At 38.0% G+C, this 16745-nt stretch overlaps 1 protein-coding gene across 2 annotated transcripts in view; it reads right to left on the bottom strand.

Moving 5' to 3' along the window:
* GNPTAB (N-acetylglucosamine-1-phosphate transferase subunits alpha and beta) overlaps positions 1-16745 on the bottom strand; it is a 56579-nt gene that overhangs the window by 18262 nt on the left and 21572 nt on the right. For both annotated transcript variants that reach the window (XM_038756478.1, XM_038756479.1), the window contains exons 3-12: positions 16117-16236; positions 15715-15756; positions 14861-15066; positions 13384-13448; positions 12788-12922; positions 6572-6733; positions 5975-6154; positions 3543-3713; positions 1855-1978; positions 127-330 (exon numbers count right to left, since the gene is read on the bottom strand). In XM_038756478.1, the coding sequence (XP_038612406.1) occupies positions 127-330; positions 1855-1978; positions 3543-3713; positions 5975-6154; positions 6572-6733; positions 12788-12922; positions 13384-13448; positions 14861-15066; positions 15715-15756; positions 16117-16236 (1409 nt within the window). The remainder of the gene's footprint in view (positions 1-126; positions 331-1854; positions 1979-3542; positions 3714-5974; positions 6155-6571; positions 6734-12787; positions 12923-13383; positions 13449-14860; positions 15067-15714; positions 15757-16116; positions 16237-16745) is intronic.

Genomic DNA, 16745 nt, shown 5'->3' on the forward strand with positions numbered 1-16745 from the left:
TTGGGACAGTACAGTGTACTTGAGTTGGTGGACACGTTCTCTGTCCACATAAGCTTACAGTCAAGAGGGGGAAGTTTACAGTCTAAAGGGAGACATTCTGACAAAAGTGTTTGGCTAACTTTGTACCTTGTCCACAGTCACCAGCATCGAATCCACAGGAGAGGACATTGCATGCTTGATCACAGAATTTATCCGCAAGCCAGGAATTGGCACATCCCTGGTTACAGTAAGAGACTCCGGTTATCCCTACGCCAAACTGCCAGGGCTGGCCATTCCCCACACCACCAGTGCCACCACCTCCAGCACCATAGCGACTACCTCCATTGTTACCTGAAGGGGGGAAAACAAAACACTTCAATTATTGCTGCACTACTTACTGAAAAATAACAGTTAATTGTCTACTTATTCTCACATTTTGCTATTTGAAGGGATAAAGAACAACTCATATATGTCATCATAATTGAGAAATTTCCCAGGAAGGTTCTTCTTCCTTTGGCATAAAACACTATCTCCCACCCTACTGGGGAGATTATACAAACTCTATAATCGAGTTACACAAAGTAAAACAAATATTCATTTACAAATGGTTAATAATGGCATCTCATTTAAAATGAGGGTGATCTGCTGATAGGACTTTCTGTGGCAAGGATGATCTAAAAACTGTGAGTCATAAGCAAGGGGGTTTTAACTATAAGACTGCATTCTCATGAAGGCCTCCTGATTGCCCTGGGAGTCTGCCTGTTTGACCACTATTGTTTGAGCTGGGTAATGGCCCTCACTCTTTAACAAATTTGCTTGGAATCTGGGACGACCCTAAGATTCTCTTAAATGGCAATGGTGCGTTGTGGCAGAGCTGGGGCCGGAAAAAATCTGAACTTACATCAGTAATGGCTTAGTTCTCATGGCAGGTATGAGATATATTAAGGGAATGTAGCTCAAAAAATTACCCTTGTCTCTGTGGCATAATGCACAATGAACAAATTTTAGGTTTAACCGTTGGACATTTGGATCTTTAGGTGGAAATTCTTTTTCAAAAAATAAGCCTGCCCTAGATGACTCAGTCCTTGAATACAGGTGAAATAACAGATAGAGTCTAGAAGAAAAAAAATAAAGAAGGTGGCTAAAAAGCCAGCGAAGCTACATGTGGGCACCACAAGAAATGGTCTAAAGGGGGACAAGGGTATCAATATTGGGGTTGGGCACTGGCCCCACAGAATTGATGTCATCCACTCTTCTTTTCAATGTAAAATATGGGGTCAGCTGGAATCTTGAGCCTCTGTGTAAGACTCCAAATCAGGGGTCTCTTCCACCTCAGACTCAACCCTGGATGTCCCCGCTAGAACAGAGGGGAGGGTAGGAGAGGGAAGGAAGGTGGGGAGGGTGTGTGTGTGTGTGTGTGTGTCTGTCTGTCTGTATTTCCTCTTCCCTAACCCATGCACATATGCCTGCGTATCCACCCCTGGCCTCACATCTTGCCCCACATCTTTCCACCTCTCCGGTCCCATGTGCCTACACCAACCTCATCCCACTGGAATCTCTGCACCTCTGGAAGTCCCCAGGTAAGAGAGAGAGGAAAAGATGGAGTGAGACAAAGAGGGAAAATAGTGATAGATTCTGAAAAAGAAAAAAGAGCAGCATTTCTAAAACTCAACTTGTCATATTGTGGGACAAATAGAAAATTTACCATTTAAAAACAAGATGATTATTGAATTTTATAGAATCACTTAGGAGTAATTTTTACAGACTGCCAACAGACTGTTTTTACCTGGTATTTCCAAGAAACTGCTCACATCTGTAAATCAGGAATCTCTACATGGAAGTGGAGAAACCCACAGAAAGTAAAACTATCCTTACCAATACAGTCGCCTCCATCCCAATCACAAGCTGAATTATTACAAGCTTTATCACAGTAACCATCCTTAATCCAGGAACCAGGACATCCCTCAGCACAGTTTGGAACAGGCCAAGTTAAATAAACCTAATTGCAGACAAAATATCAAGTCTTTTACTATCATCTTTACAATCGCATTTGATTTTAAAATTCAAAATCTGTAAAGCAGTAGATACATAAAATATTTGGTGGTTCATCTTATAAAGTACTCTATTAAGATACAAAACTCTGAATAGAATTTGTCAGAATATACAAGAGTCAATCCCCACATGTAAAAGTCAAAAATTCTTCATTTACTTTCTTTGGTTTAGAACTGACCAGAACTTACATATTTAAAAACCTGATGTCGCTTCAATCAATCATATTTACTGAGTGCTTACTATGTGCACAGCACTGTATTAAGTGCTTAGAAAGTTACATTCTAACAGAATTGGTAGGCATATTCCCTGCCCACAACTAGCTTACAGTCTAGAGACAAGCTTTTAGCTCAAACTTATGATGAGAACTTCTAGTTTCTAATATCCACTCTTTTATGCAAAAAGATAAGATCATCCTTACCTCACTCCATCAGCTACTTAAGCTTAATTTTTTTTGATACTTGTTTAGCACTTACTATGTTCCAAGCACTGAACTAAGCACCTGGATATATACAAAGTAGTCGGGTTGGACATAGTCCCTGTCCCACATAGGACTCATAGTCTAAGGAGGAGAAAGTAGGATTGAGTCTCCATTTTACCTTTGAGGCAACTGAGGCACAGAGAAGTTAAGTGTCTTGTCCAAGGTCACATAGCAGACAAATGGCAGAGCAAGGATTAGAACCCAGGTCCCTTAACTCCCAGGCCCACTGTCTTTCCACTTAAGACATGCTGCTTCTTTAATTCATTCAATTGTATTTATTGAGTGCCTACTGTGTGCAGAGCCCTATATTAAGCCCTTGGGAGAGTACAATAAAACAATAAACACCACATTCCCTGCCCATAATGAGCTTACAGTTTGGAGGACCCTAATCAAGTGAAGTCCCCAGTTTGCTCCCAGGCTAATGCAGTTATTTCTAAAGTTGTGATTTAGAGAAAGGAATATATGTGAAACATAAACTACAACCCCTACATTTCAATGACATTTTCCATTATCCCTCTAAAGTATGGAGATAAAATACAAATTGATGCTTAATGCTTGGAAGATGAAATCAATGGCTTTTAAAGATACCTTCAAACCTTTTGTTTGAAAAAGAAAAGAAACAAAGAGGAATTCTACCTTTTCTCCTGAACACAATCAGAACCTTTCAGGCTGAACAGTATCAATCATTTTAGTAATCTCATATATTGGATATGCTATACGATCACTGCCTGATAAGAAAAATATGATACAATCAAAATGTGATCCGATCTGCAGTTAAGATTAATCATGAAAATTTCATTGGAAAATATGTTTTGTGGTCCTTAATGCTTTAATACAAATTTTATATCCTCCAGATTTGTAAGCTTTATGTGGGCAGGGATCGTATCTACCAACTCTGTTGTACTGTACTCTTCCAAGGGCTTAGTACAGTGCTCTGTGCACAGTAAGTGCTCAATACCACTGATTGACTGCCCATGGCACTTAAAATTTTTTTTAAAATAATTTCTAATCACCATTGTGGCCAAGAACTCACCTTCTGACCTTTGGAGTGACTGTAAAAATCATCTGGCCAAACATCCTTGCCAAACATTACATCATCATTTAGGTAAATAAACTTCCGAGACAAGCCTTCAATACGATGAATATGACTTTCAATAGCAGGGGAACTAAAAGTAGGCAAATGACTCAAATTCTGAAATACTTCCTATTGGTAATATAAAGAAAATCATTTTGTAAGAGAAATTCACATATATACTCTTCAAATACAGACAAATTTTGCTTTGAGAAAATCTATTTTGCCTTAATTATAAGTGCGCTGACAGTATTCCTGACAACACCCAGGGATGTCAACTTCTCACTTTGAACAAGGAAATGAATTTGGCATGCAGTACTGGGGGGATATGAGAACCAGCTCATCTCCTCCAGGAGGCCTTCCCAGACTGAGCCCTCTCCTTCCTCTCCCCCTCCTCCCCGTGTCCATCTTCCCGACTTACCTCCTTCCCTTCCCCACAGCACCTGTATATATGTATATATGTTTGTACATATTTATTACTCTATTTATTTATTTATTTTACTTGTACATATCTATTCTATTTATTTTATTTTGTTAATATGTTTGGTTTGGTTCTCTGTCTTCCCCTTCTAGACCGTGAGCCCACTGTTGGGTAGGGACTGTATATGTTGCCAACTTGTACTTCCCAAGTGCTTAGTACAGTGCTCTGCACACAGTAAGCACTCAATAAATCAATCAATCAATCAATCGTATTTATTTAACAATCGTATAAATACGATTGATTGATTGATTGATTGATTGATTGATTTGGGAGGCACCCAGCAGGAGCAATCAGGGATTGATAGGGTACCATTCCCCACTGATGCCTCAGCTGGGCAGGGCCCAGTAAGCCATGGGACAAGATAAAACTAATTTACTGAAGAACATTACTGTGACTTCAGCTACCCCACCATTTTACTGCAAGAAAGGGGGACTGCCCTGTCCCAAAGTCATTACCTTTGCAACCACAACCCCAATTCCATGGGGGCTATGGCTCAAAGTGCTCCGCTAGAACTGGTGCCCCTGTTAGCAACTAGGGAGGTAAACTAAGAATAGTCCACCCTTATCTCAAGGAGGAACATTCAGCTAGAATAATAAGTTTACAACCTATTATTCAGTTTTGAGATTCTTTGCAGTTCTCAAAGAAGAACTTTGCAGTTCTTTGAGATTGCCTCTCTAAAGCCCCAAAGGAAGGCCTCCCATAACTCTCTGCACCCAGAGGATTCCCTTTCATTCTTCTCTCTCTCGTGGTCGCTTGCTAGTATAACAAGTTGTAACTCTCTAAACAGAAATACTTCATGACAGATTTAGAATTGTTAAGCCAAGCTAAAAACTTTATGATCAAAATTTTAAATCACCATATGCCACAGGGATATAAGGATAAGACTGCTAGCATTTCCTGTAAAAATGTTACAAACACTTACTGAATAATAATGGCATTTATTAAGCACTTACTATGTGCAAAGCACTGTTCTAAGCGCTGGGGAGGATACAAGGTGATCAGGTTGTCCCACAGTGGGCTCACAGTCTTTAATCCCCATTTTACAGATGAGGTAACTGAGGCACAGAGAAGTGAAGTGACTTGCCCAAAGTCACACATAATTTAGGCACGGAAAGTAACTCCTTTGGGAAAAAAGGCAGGCAGAGCCAAGGCCAGTGGCCAGTGGGCTGGGAAGTAAAGAGAGAGAGACGCCCACAAATAAAAGAGCAAAAGGTGTCCTGGAGGCAGGGCCAAAGAAGTCAGGCTAGGAGGTTTAAAACTTCAATCAGCCCTATCAATTAATCAGTGACATTTATTCCGGGTTTACTGTGTGCATAGCAATAGCTCCTTGTGGAGGGAGGAACCTGTCTACTAACTGTTGTGCGTTGTTGTTGTCCAAGTGCTTACTTCTGTGCTCCACAGACATTAAGCGCTCAATATTTTCCATTGATTGCCTGATTGTACTAAGTACTTGAAAAGTACAACGCAATAGAGTTGGTAGATTATGATCCCTGCCCATAAAGAGTTTACAGTCTACAGGGGAAACAGACATTAAAATAAGTTTCAAACACTCTCTGCTCTCCTTGCTCTGGGAGGTGGAACTTGCAAACTTTTCTGATACCTAAGTTATCCTGGAGAAAGGAATAAAAGAAAAGTAGGGTGAGAAGGAGAGAGAAAAGGGAAGGGATAAAGGGAGATCTCCCCTTCACTCATCTCCTGCTCAGTCCTCTGTCACTCAGATTTTCTAGATGATAATGCCTGCTTATTTCAAAAATAAGTAATCTGAATGATGCCTCTTACAACCTGTTCTTTGCTCATTAATTCAGGCTATTCCCTCTGTGGTCCAAATAGAGGTTGTACTTTAAAGGCATAAAGGAATCACAATGAAAACTAATGAAAAGCAACTTAAACATATATTTCTGCTTGCTCTTACCTGATGTGTTACTATAGTTATCCTAGGATTATCAAGATTCAGCCAGGACGGAATCTGTCCATTGGTGACTATGAAGATATTTCGAACCCATGGTGCATGCTTCTCTATTGAACGTAATGAGTATCTCAGCTCTTCATTATCTTCAAAACGGCTGGCAGAAATATCCTCATCCTGTTTAGACTTCAAAAGAAATGATCTATTAAGATTTAAAGTAGATTTACACCTTGACAAACCAAATGGTTTCACTATTTATTGAAAGAACCACATTGACGTTAAACTGGGCTGAATTTTTTTAACAAACACAACAGGCAGGCTGCACTCAAAACACAACTGAAGAGAAGAGGAAGCCTTCTAAAGACAATATCTTACTAATCCTTCAGCTACTAAAAATGGATCAAAATTGTGTTTGCCTATAACACTTAAATTTGGCTATATATTTCAGAATTAAACTGTTTCTATATAGTAATAAAACAATTTTAAAATGTCCAGAAGCTTTCAAAGTATCACCCAGGGCCTAGAAAACTGACAACTTACACATTTTGACTTAAACTTCAGCATTTTAAAAAAGTTCTAATACACTATAAAGAAAATACTTACCTGACTGATGGAACTAAGATCCCAAAGTAAGTAAGCCGGGTTAAGTGTCAGTTCTTTTCCATCTATGGTCATATTCTTCTTAGCTTGCTTATTCAGTTCTTGGAAACCTTTGGGGTTATTCAATTGTAAGAGGGCTACACTGGCCTCTGAATATAGCTGCAACTAAGCGAAGCAAACAATAATAAAACATTTCTTAAAATTTCTAAGAGCTTCCACAGAATAATAATAATAATAATAATAATAATGGCATTTATTAAGCGCTTACTATGTGCAAAGCAGAGAAGACAAATAATTTCCCTTTGACACTCTATTTTCATTATTTTTTCTGTGACACCAAAAATTTAAAGGAGAGCTTACACAAGAAAACCTAAAAAAATTATAAATTCTGAGATTCCACTCTTTGAAATAATATATGAATAAACAGGCCCCAGTGTTGGTAAAATAACTGGTTAATAATCAACTTTGTAATGATTTTAGGAATTATTTTATTATACTACAAAGAGGGTTATGCTTATTAAAAATACATTCTCACTTTTTTCCCCTTGATATGCTATTTTAGTATTCATTTACTCATTCCTGAGTCTCTGTTTTAATATATTGATATATACAGTCATATATGCATAACTATAGCTGTTGTTCATACTACAAGAAACCACTGATGTGCGTGACTGAAAAGGCCAGAGCAGAATCATTCTGCATATACAAGGGGAAAAAAAGTTTCAAACATATATTTTAATTGTCTAATATAGGCAAACAGAAATATAAGCTGTAAAAGGCACTAAAATAATTCATTTGTGTATCTCTGCAAGCTCCTGTGATTTCCTATTATAAGAACATTTCTTAGTAGAGAACTCATCGTTTCATCTGCTAGCTGACTTCTCTTTCTGCCATTTATTCTGAATATCTGATTTCATAATGAATAGAATGAAAAGGAGCTTATATTAAAAGGTATATTTGACAGCAAATACTAATTGTAAAGATGCACTTGTTATACTGAAGCCAAAATCAATTGAATGAGGTTATGTTTCTACTTCAGAATTTAAAAGAATAAACCACCACGAAACTAATCCAATTGTTTTATATCCATAACATTCTAAACATGGATTGTAAGCTCCCTGTAGGACAAGAACTGAATCTGATCTGATTATCTTGAATCTACCCCAGTGCAATGTTTGGCACACAGTAAGCGCTTAACAAGAACCATAATTATCATCACCATCGTTAGGAGGTTTACTACTTCAGGTTCCCTTAAATACAGCACATCATTTGTGCCTTGTCTCATGCAAAAAAAACCCTACTGCCATTACACATTTGACCCTTGCACACCCATTGCTGGGGTATACTAAAGGAGTGAGTACCAACAGCATGGCCTAAAGGACAGAGCATGGGCTTGGGAGCCAGATGGACCTGGGTTCGAATCTTGGCTCTGCCACTTGTCTGTTGTGTGACTTTGAGCAAGTCACTTCACTTCTCTGTGCCTCAGTTATATCATCTGTAAAATGGGGATTGAGACTGTGAGCCCCATGTGGGACAGTAACTGTGTCCAACCCGATATGCATGTATCCACCCCAGTGCTCAATACTTAAAAGCACACTTACTATTATTATTATTATTATTATTATTAGAACAGTGCCCAGCGTTTAGGACAGTACTTGGCACATAGTAAGCACTTAAATACCTTCATCATCATTATCATCAACATCATCCCAACTAGCTTAAATTTATATTTACCTGGGAAGCCAAATAAGCCTTTCCATCATGTAAATGTTTCAATTTAATTTTTACTTTTGATTAAATATGACTTTTTCTTTCCCTTTCAGTGAACATATGTAGCAGTTTTTTTGCCCCATCTGTTGGCAAATAGAAGCCCAGCTGTCATGCTTGTGACATTTTAAAGCTGTCAACAGTCTGACTCCCGTGTCATTTGATATCTTTCAATCTGACTTGTTTGTCATTAGAAAACTCTGATCAATTTCAGACCTTCAGCGGAATCAGTTGACTTCAGTCCTGTACAACTGAGTTATAGTTATGATTTGTAGCAAGCAGTCTCCAAGATTATCCATCCAGGAATGTTATAAATTGCCAGGCTGCCATTAGTGGGTGTGTACTTTATTTAAAGGACACATGACTGTCAAAAGAAGTTCTAGAAGCTCATTATGAAATATACATTGGAGTCTACAGTGGTTTCAACTCCAAATCAACATGCATTTTTAAACATCCATCTTCACCTTCTCCTGTAATATTCCTCCTTTCTCCTTCTATGAGGCAGTTTCAAGAACTGAAATATGTAAAACTAAATTCTGACTGTTCTTCCTCACCTTTTATTTTTACTATGTAAATCCTATGTGGGACAGGGACTGTGTCCAATTTGATGACTCTGTATTGACTCCAGGGTTTAGCAGAGTGCTTGGCATAAAACAGAAGGTGAATAAACATTCAATCATATTTACTGTGTGCTTATGGTATACAAAGCACTGTACAAAGTGCTTGGGAGAGTACAATAAATACCATGAGAATTATAATTTATAAGACCAAATATTCTGAAAGGCTACTGAACAGAAAACAATCCAAACACTACAGAAATTTTTACAATGCATACATATAAGAGAAATAGGAAAATGCATTTCCCTCTTTATCTCTGCCCCCCAAAATAAGTAGGGAAAGAATACTGTTTAAAACTATACGTATATTTGACCTTTCTGAAGCCAAAGGTCAAATTTCAACTCCTGTCAATATGGTGTGCCGAATCCTCTGACATTAGAGTCCATGGAAGTACAATGCAGTGCCATTTGGCATCAGATCCCAAGTCCTACAACTCCTAAATAGGAAACCTTGGGGATGCCAGGATATCCAATTCTGGCAAGCACACAGAGATGGGGTCAAAAAGAAAATACGCTTGCTTTTTGTCCATCTCCTGAAGCCCAGGCTACTCTCTTCAAGGGCTCAGGTTGGCTCTGCTTTAGCACGGCTTGCTGAGACCCCTCTCGAACAGGTGCTTGAGTCTGCTGGGAGAGTCAGATGAGTTCCAGCTCCTGCTCTGGATTTGTTAACCCCTATCCATGAAAGCACTACACAGCTCTATGGATTACAGATGGAAAGGCACGCCGATGGAGCAGGCTTATGCTTCTGACAGGTAGACAGCACACAAAGGAATTTCTTATCATTTTTCTAGTAATTCTGGAATAGACTGTAATTTGTAACATGAAAGCCTAGGGGGAAATGTAATCCTTGATAGATTAATTCATGCTACAACCACATTTTCAAGGAACATAACCTAGTTGATCTGTGGGGTCGTCTGTAGTTAAGAACTAAAGCAGGCACCTGAAGAGAGACCTGAGCAATGATATCTCACAGATGAGAGAATCAGCTCCTGCTACTGCAGGAGACAAAGCCAGCTCTCCACTGAGCCAAAGAAATCGTGCGGGTGGGGAAGGGAGAGGGACTGAGCACATGAGGCAAAGGAGGAGGATGATCTGGCCATTTCAAAAATGGGCAGGTTTTGTTGAGAACTGTAGCAAATTACATTTTTTTCCTCACTGACACAGAGAAAGTAGAATTAACATTTCAAACTGGATGTGCCAATTCTGGAAACACAACTGTGATTCTACTGAAGGAATGAATCACTTCAACCACCAGGGTTAATTGGAGAAGTTGAAAATTGGCAAATCAATCTTCCAAATCAATTTTGGCTTCAGGATAACAATAATAATAATAATGGCATTTATTAAGCGCTTACTATGTGCAAAGCACTGTTCTAAGTGCTAGGGAGATTACAAGGTTATCAGGTTGTCCCACGGCGGCTCACAGTCTTAATCCCCATTTTACAGATGAGGTAACTGAGGCCCAGAGAAGTGAAGTGACTTGCCCAAAGTCACACAGCTGACAGCTGGCGGAGCCGGGATTTGAACCCATGACCTCTGACTCCAAAGCCCGGGCTCCTTCCACTGAGCCACACTGCTTCTCTGTAGTGTGGGATCACATACCTGCTCCATCAGCATGTCTTTCCGTCTATATTCTATAGAGCTGTATAGAGCTTTCAGACAGAGGGGTTAACAAATTATTGGGGGTGGGGGAGAGGAATGCAGCTGGTTTAATGGATTACATTTTAGTGAACACTCAGCCATTCCCTTCAGAGGCAAAAGTAAAATCTGCTAAATGCCCCAGGTTTTGTTTGCTAAAATGAGTAACCATGTCTCCCCTGAAATAAACACTGCAAGTCATCTAATATAATTTTACCAACAAATAATCACCTAATGGTATTAAAATAGTCTTCCAGAAAATGAAAGATTTTTCCCAAATATCTAAAAATGAAATCATCATAACCAGCTACTTTATTTTATTTTATTTATAGCATTTATTAAGCACTTACTATGTGCAAGGCACTGTTCTAAGCGCTAGGGAGGTTACAAGGTGATCAGGTTGTCCCATGGGGGGCTCACAGTCTTCATCCCCATTTTACAGATGAGGTAACTGAGGCCCGGAGAAGTGAAGTGACTTGTCCAAAGTCACACAGCTGTAAGCCCGCTGTTGGGTAGGGACCGTCTCTGTATGTTGCCAAATTGTACTTCCCAAGCGCTTAGTACAGTGCTCTGCACACAGTCAGTGCTCAATAAATACTATTGAATGAATGGATAAAAAGTGGTGGAGCCGGGATTTGAACCCATGACCTCTGACTCCAAAGCCCAGGCTCTTTCCACTGAGCCATGCTGCTTCTTGGATTTAAAAAATTCCTTCCTAAAGATGATCATTACAATCAAGGCTGAAGAGATAAAATTATTGCTTTTATTCACAATAGTTATTTCCTCACTAAACGCCGTATTCTTCATTGGGATAAAAATTGACTTTGAAACAAAGAACAATAAGGGAAACTCAGAACTGCTAATTTTTTTCCTCTGTGTTCAATAAAGGGACGATAGAAGCAAGTTGGAAAGAAGAGTTAAGCATCTAATAGAAGAGTTCTCAAATCCTGGGTGTGATTTTCAGAATATCTTTTAATGGCACTGAGATGACAAGCTTTTTTTTCCCCAACTTGTTACAATATTCACGAAACAATTTAAAATGGGCATCACTAAAGCCCACACAGTGAGACAATCTAAAATAGACTAAGGTATAAAGTCATTACTTGCCAAACACAAAGGGTACTACAATCTAGTATTACCAACTGCATATGAAATTAGTCTCCCAAAGGAAAATATAAGAAGCTGGCTTCCTTCCAGATTTTACATTTACATGATAAAAAAACTTTCAAATGCATATAGCCTTTAATGCATGGAAGATTCCACTCAATGTTATTCTCTGACTGAACAAGTACAAGATCACAAAGATTAGGAAACTTTGTGGGAAACTCAGTTAATCAGTAGAGCACTTACTGTGTACTGAGCACTGTTCTAAGCACTTGGGAGAGTATAATAATAATACTGGTATTTGTTAAGCACTTACTATGTGCCACTGTACTAAGCTCTGGGGTAGATACAAGATAATTGGGTTGGACACAGCCCCTATCCCACCTATGGCTTACAGTCTTAATCCCCATTTTACAGATGAGGTAACTGAGGCACAGAGAAGTGAAGTAATTTGCCCAGGTCAGATAGCCAACAAGTGGCAGAGGCAGGATTAGAACCCAGGTCTTCTGACTCCAGGCCCATGCTCTATCCACTAGACCATGCCGCTTCTCCACAATGGAACTGGCAGAAGTGATCCCTGCCCAACAGGGGCTTAGTTTGGAGGCAGAGATGGACATTAAAGCGCTCAATAAATACGATTGATTGATTGATTGATGTATATATGTCTGTACATATTTATTACTCTATATTTATTTTGCTTGTACATATCTATTCTATTTATTTTATTTTGTTAGTGTGCGTGGTTTTGTTCTCTGTCTCCCCCTTTTAAACTGTGAGCCCACTGTTGGGTAGGGACTGTCTCTATATGTTGCCAACCTGTACTTCCCAAGCGCTTAGTACAGTGCTCGGCACACAGTAAGCGCTCAATAAATATGATTGATTGATTAAAATAAGTTAGATGGAGTAAATAATAGAGTATAAGGACGCATACAGAAGAACTGTGGGCCTGAAGAATCAAAGTTCCATCTCCATCTAGTGGTAAATTATAGGACCTTAATCCACAAGCTCTGCTTTAAATTTAAAAACATTTACCGTATAAGATATATTATTTGCGATTCTAAATACTACCATGCCCCCATGTGTACAGTCTTACCAGTTTTATTTTAGAGGCCAGGTTCTCTGGTAATTTGGTTCTTAGTTGATTTGTTTCCTTGAATGTTGTTGGAAATCCACTTAGGAAGGCCAAGTCTTGCAGTAGCACTAACCCCGGAACTTCTTTATCTGTTGTCTAGAGTGAGAAAAAAATTTGAAATTCACTCTCTCACTATTTAGTCTATTTATTTAATACAAGTTTATCTGATTCTCCCACATTTCAAAGGGCATTTAAATTCAGGTAAATGAAGGCTTGAGACAAAAATGTCCAGCTAGTACAACAAAAGGTGATTTGCATGTCTTTACTATAGCTTCATCCCCATATAACCGCTCAAAGCAGAATTTTCATACTTTTCAAAACAGGAAAAAAATCAGGTTAATCAGAAAATAACTGAAAAAAATCCCCAAATATTTATTCTACTACTGTACTCGATTCATGATTCAAACAAGTGTCAGAATTCTTAAAACTGATATTAGTTAGTAATGACTTTACTTTTCTCCCCTAGGTAAAATATTTTCAAAGCAGAGGATTTGCATTTCAATTTCTACACTTTAATCAGCAACATTTAAGAAATAATTTACTTAGCCAAATCATACCAAATAGCCCCTCCATACTGCCTGTTTGCTACTTTCTTTGTACATTCCAGCATGGGCATCTTCAACTAGAAACACAGAGACAGTAAAATAGCAATTATAAGAATTTTTCATTTTTTAAAATTTCATTCAAAATTTACAATTCAAAAATCACAAATTGTTTCTGAAAGCAGAAAGATAAAATAATTGCTCTGCAAAAATTGCAAATCACAGCCAAAAGACTAGTCATCTTCTCCCAGATTGTACATGTGATTGTAATCAATTGTATTTATTCAATCAATCAATCAGTGGTCTTTATCAAGTGCTTACTATGTTCAGAGCACTGTACTTAGCACTTGGGAGAGTAAAATACTACATAATTAGCAGACATATTCCCTGCCCATAAAGAGCTAACTGTCTATAAAATCCTTGAGGGCAGGGATCGTATCTAATAACTCTATTGTATTCTAAGAGCACAATAAATCCTGGAGATTGATTGGATAAAATATTCTACCTTGGTAAAGCCACAATTTCATTATACTGGACTATGTCTTTTGTACTAGGAATTAAACATTATTTTTCCAATGCATCATATCAATCAATGGTATTTAATTTACTGTACGCAGAGCACTTGGGTAGTAAGTACAATACTACAGAGTTGGTAGATGCGATCCCTGCCCATAATATCTTATTATTATTGCTAATAATGATGATAATAGTGGTTGTGTTTGGTGAGCGCTTACTACAGCTCTGGGGTATGGTCAAGAAAATTAATTCATTCATTCAATCCTATTTAGTGAGTGCTTACTGTGTACAGCGCACTGTACTAAGCGCTTGGGAAACTACAATACCACAGTAAACAGACACATTCCCTGCCCACAACGAGCTTATTCCACAAGGGGCTCATTCTAAAGGGGTGGAAAAAATAGGCATTTAATCCCCATTTTACAGATGAGGAAACTGAAATGTAAAGAAGCAACATGCCCTCTGCCAGATTGCCAAAACCAATGGGAAAATGCCTAAATTGCATTTACTAAAATTAAATCAGGATTAGAATACAGGACTCTCATCTCCCAGGTCCATGCTCTTTCCACTAGGTCAGGCTATTTTTCAGCAGCCTTTTTTTTTAAAAAAAAAATGCTCTCTCCAAATTATTTGAAATATTAATATAATTTTCAATTAGCGGGTGCATCAAATACACTGCAGAAAATAGCCATTCATAAGGACTACAGAATAGCACAATTAAACCATTATTATTAAAAAAGAAAAACCAAAGATAAGAAGAATTTCTTTTAAAATAACCTCTGAAAAAAAGGGGGCTACATAAAGTGACAGACAAAATATTTTTATCTCCCAGATCATCAACAATTGTGAAGCCGTGTTTGCAGGAACCTTTTGGAACGCCTATTTAAATTTAGAGTTTATCACTTCACAAAGCTGTAATGCTTAGTTATTTATAGAATAAGAAAAAAACTATGAATATTAATGAAAATTCTCTTACCGTCCTTAGGGTTGTCAAAAACAACTACTGACACATTGGTTGAAGGGTTTTTCGGTTTTGCAACATTGAATACATTGCTAGCAGAATGCAAAGGCGGATGAAAAGATGGCAGGTCTTTCAGACTGATATTGGCAGGAAGGGCAGGGTCTAGGATAAGCATTGGCACTTTAATGCAGTGTGTCAGCAAGCATTCTAATTGCTTCTCGCTGGAAAGGAATTACGAAATGTTTAATTTCCCTGGAAAATCAGTTATGTTTAAATGACATTTCAAACTACGATATGAGTAAAAATTTTCAATAGTTTTTATACATTTTTATATTTAAATAGTCAAGACATTTTACCTGCATAATATTGTTATTCCCAGGGAATGAAGGTGTGGGAGCCCCACTGATACCTCGAACTGAACATGTTCAAAGCAGAATCCATCTTACCACCCAAACTCTGTCCTCCTGCTATCTTTCCCATCACTATAAACACCACCACTATCCTCCCCATCGCACAAGCCCTAAAGGTTGGCTTTATCTTTGAGTCATCTCTCTCTTTCAATCTGTTACCAGATCCTGTCTTTTCATTGCTAAAATCTGCCCTGCCCTCATGCCCCAAACAACTCTTTTAACACTCTTTCCTGATAGTGTGGTATTTCCTGCAAGCAAAAGGGCAAGACATTAAGGGGGAAGAGTGAGTAAAAACACTGTCATGATTATCACAAGTCAGGAGACACATCATAGTCACCCTTCCAATCAGCTGGAAAAGCTCCTTGGAGGAAGGGGAATTTTAGGAAAGTATACTACTCCACACTCTATCAGATATTTGAGGCAAGTCAAATTCAACTTCTGTTCCTTAAAAATATTTACCTTCTCTTAGTTGGTTCAGTTGTGTTCTTTCCAAGGATTTCTCTTTAAAAAAAAAAAGTAAATTAATTCTAGATAATTAACAACGGTCAATCTTAATTCAGAGAACTGAAAGCTTGCAGCGGTCTTTATAAATGGAATCATTCCACTGCAATTATGGCAAAGACTAATAGCAAATGTAAAGACAAAAGCTTTATTCCTACTCATTACAAAACTTAAAAAAATACAATAGCAATGGGAAGACTTTTTCAAACATTATTTCAATATTACAATATTATTTCAATATTATTCAATCTAATTCATTATTTCAATATTTAAATAATAGGGAAAGGGGTAAGCACTATTTTTTGCATATGATTATCTCACTTTTTGCACTAAAAGTCATTTTTCAGGATGTTTCCTTACCTCATTGCTTTCTGTTCTTCCTCCATCTGTTCTCTGACTTGGCGTAATTCTTTAAGCAGCTCAATATCTGTGCCATTCACCCAAGTATATACCACGTCAACTGGCATGGGCAAACAAAGTCTAAGAAATATATCAAAATAGAGGATTCACTTTCCAGACAGGTTTGACAGTAAAATATTAAAATCAACAGATTGTCAAAACCAATGGAAAAATGCCTAAATTGCATTTACTAAAATGGAATATTTTAAATACAATGAACAAAACTGTGTAGACAACATTAGGCCTGAAGAGAGAGGGAAGATCAGAGCATTTAAATAGAAAATTAAATGTAATTAGGTAAAATGCAATTATTAGGGGTAGTTAATCATTCACTTCAGCCTACCCCAAAACCCCACATCTTATGGTGAACCCCTATATAAACTAGTAATTCTAACGGAAACTTGACAGTTTTGTATATAACTATCTAACAATTCAGAATTCAGCCTGAGACTGCTGTTTATTTGTTTGCTTGTAGTAAATACACATTAACTTTTTCTAGAGGGGATACAACGATTCGACTGACAGATGAGCTGAGAATGTATGTGCAGGTTGGTCTTCTGTATCCAAACTGAGCCAGATTCTTGCCATTT

The sequence above is a fragment of the Tachyglossus aculeatus genome, chromosome 14 (genome assembly GCF_015852505.1).
Source record: "Tachyglossus aculeatus isolate mTacAcu1 chromosome 14, mTacAcu1.pri, whole genome shotgun sequence".
NCBI classification, from domain to species: Eukaryota; Metazoa; Chordata; class Mammalia; order Monotremata; family Tachyglossidae; genus Tachyglossus; species Tachyglossus aculeatus.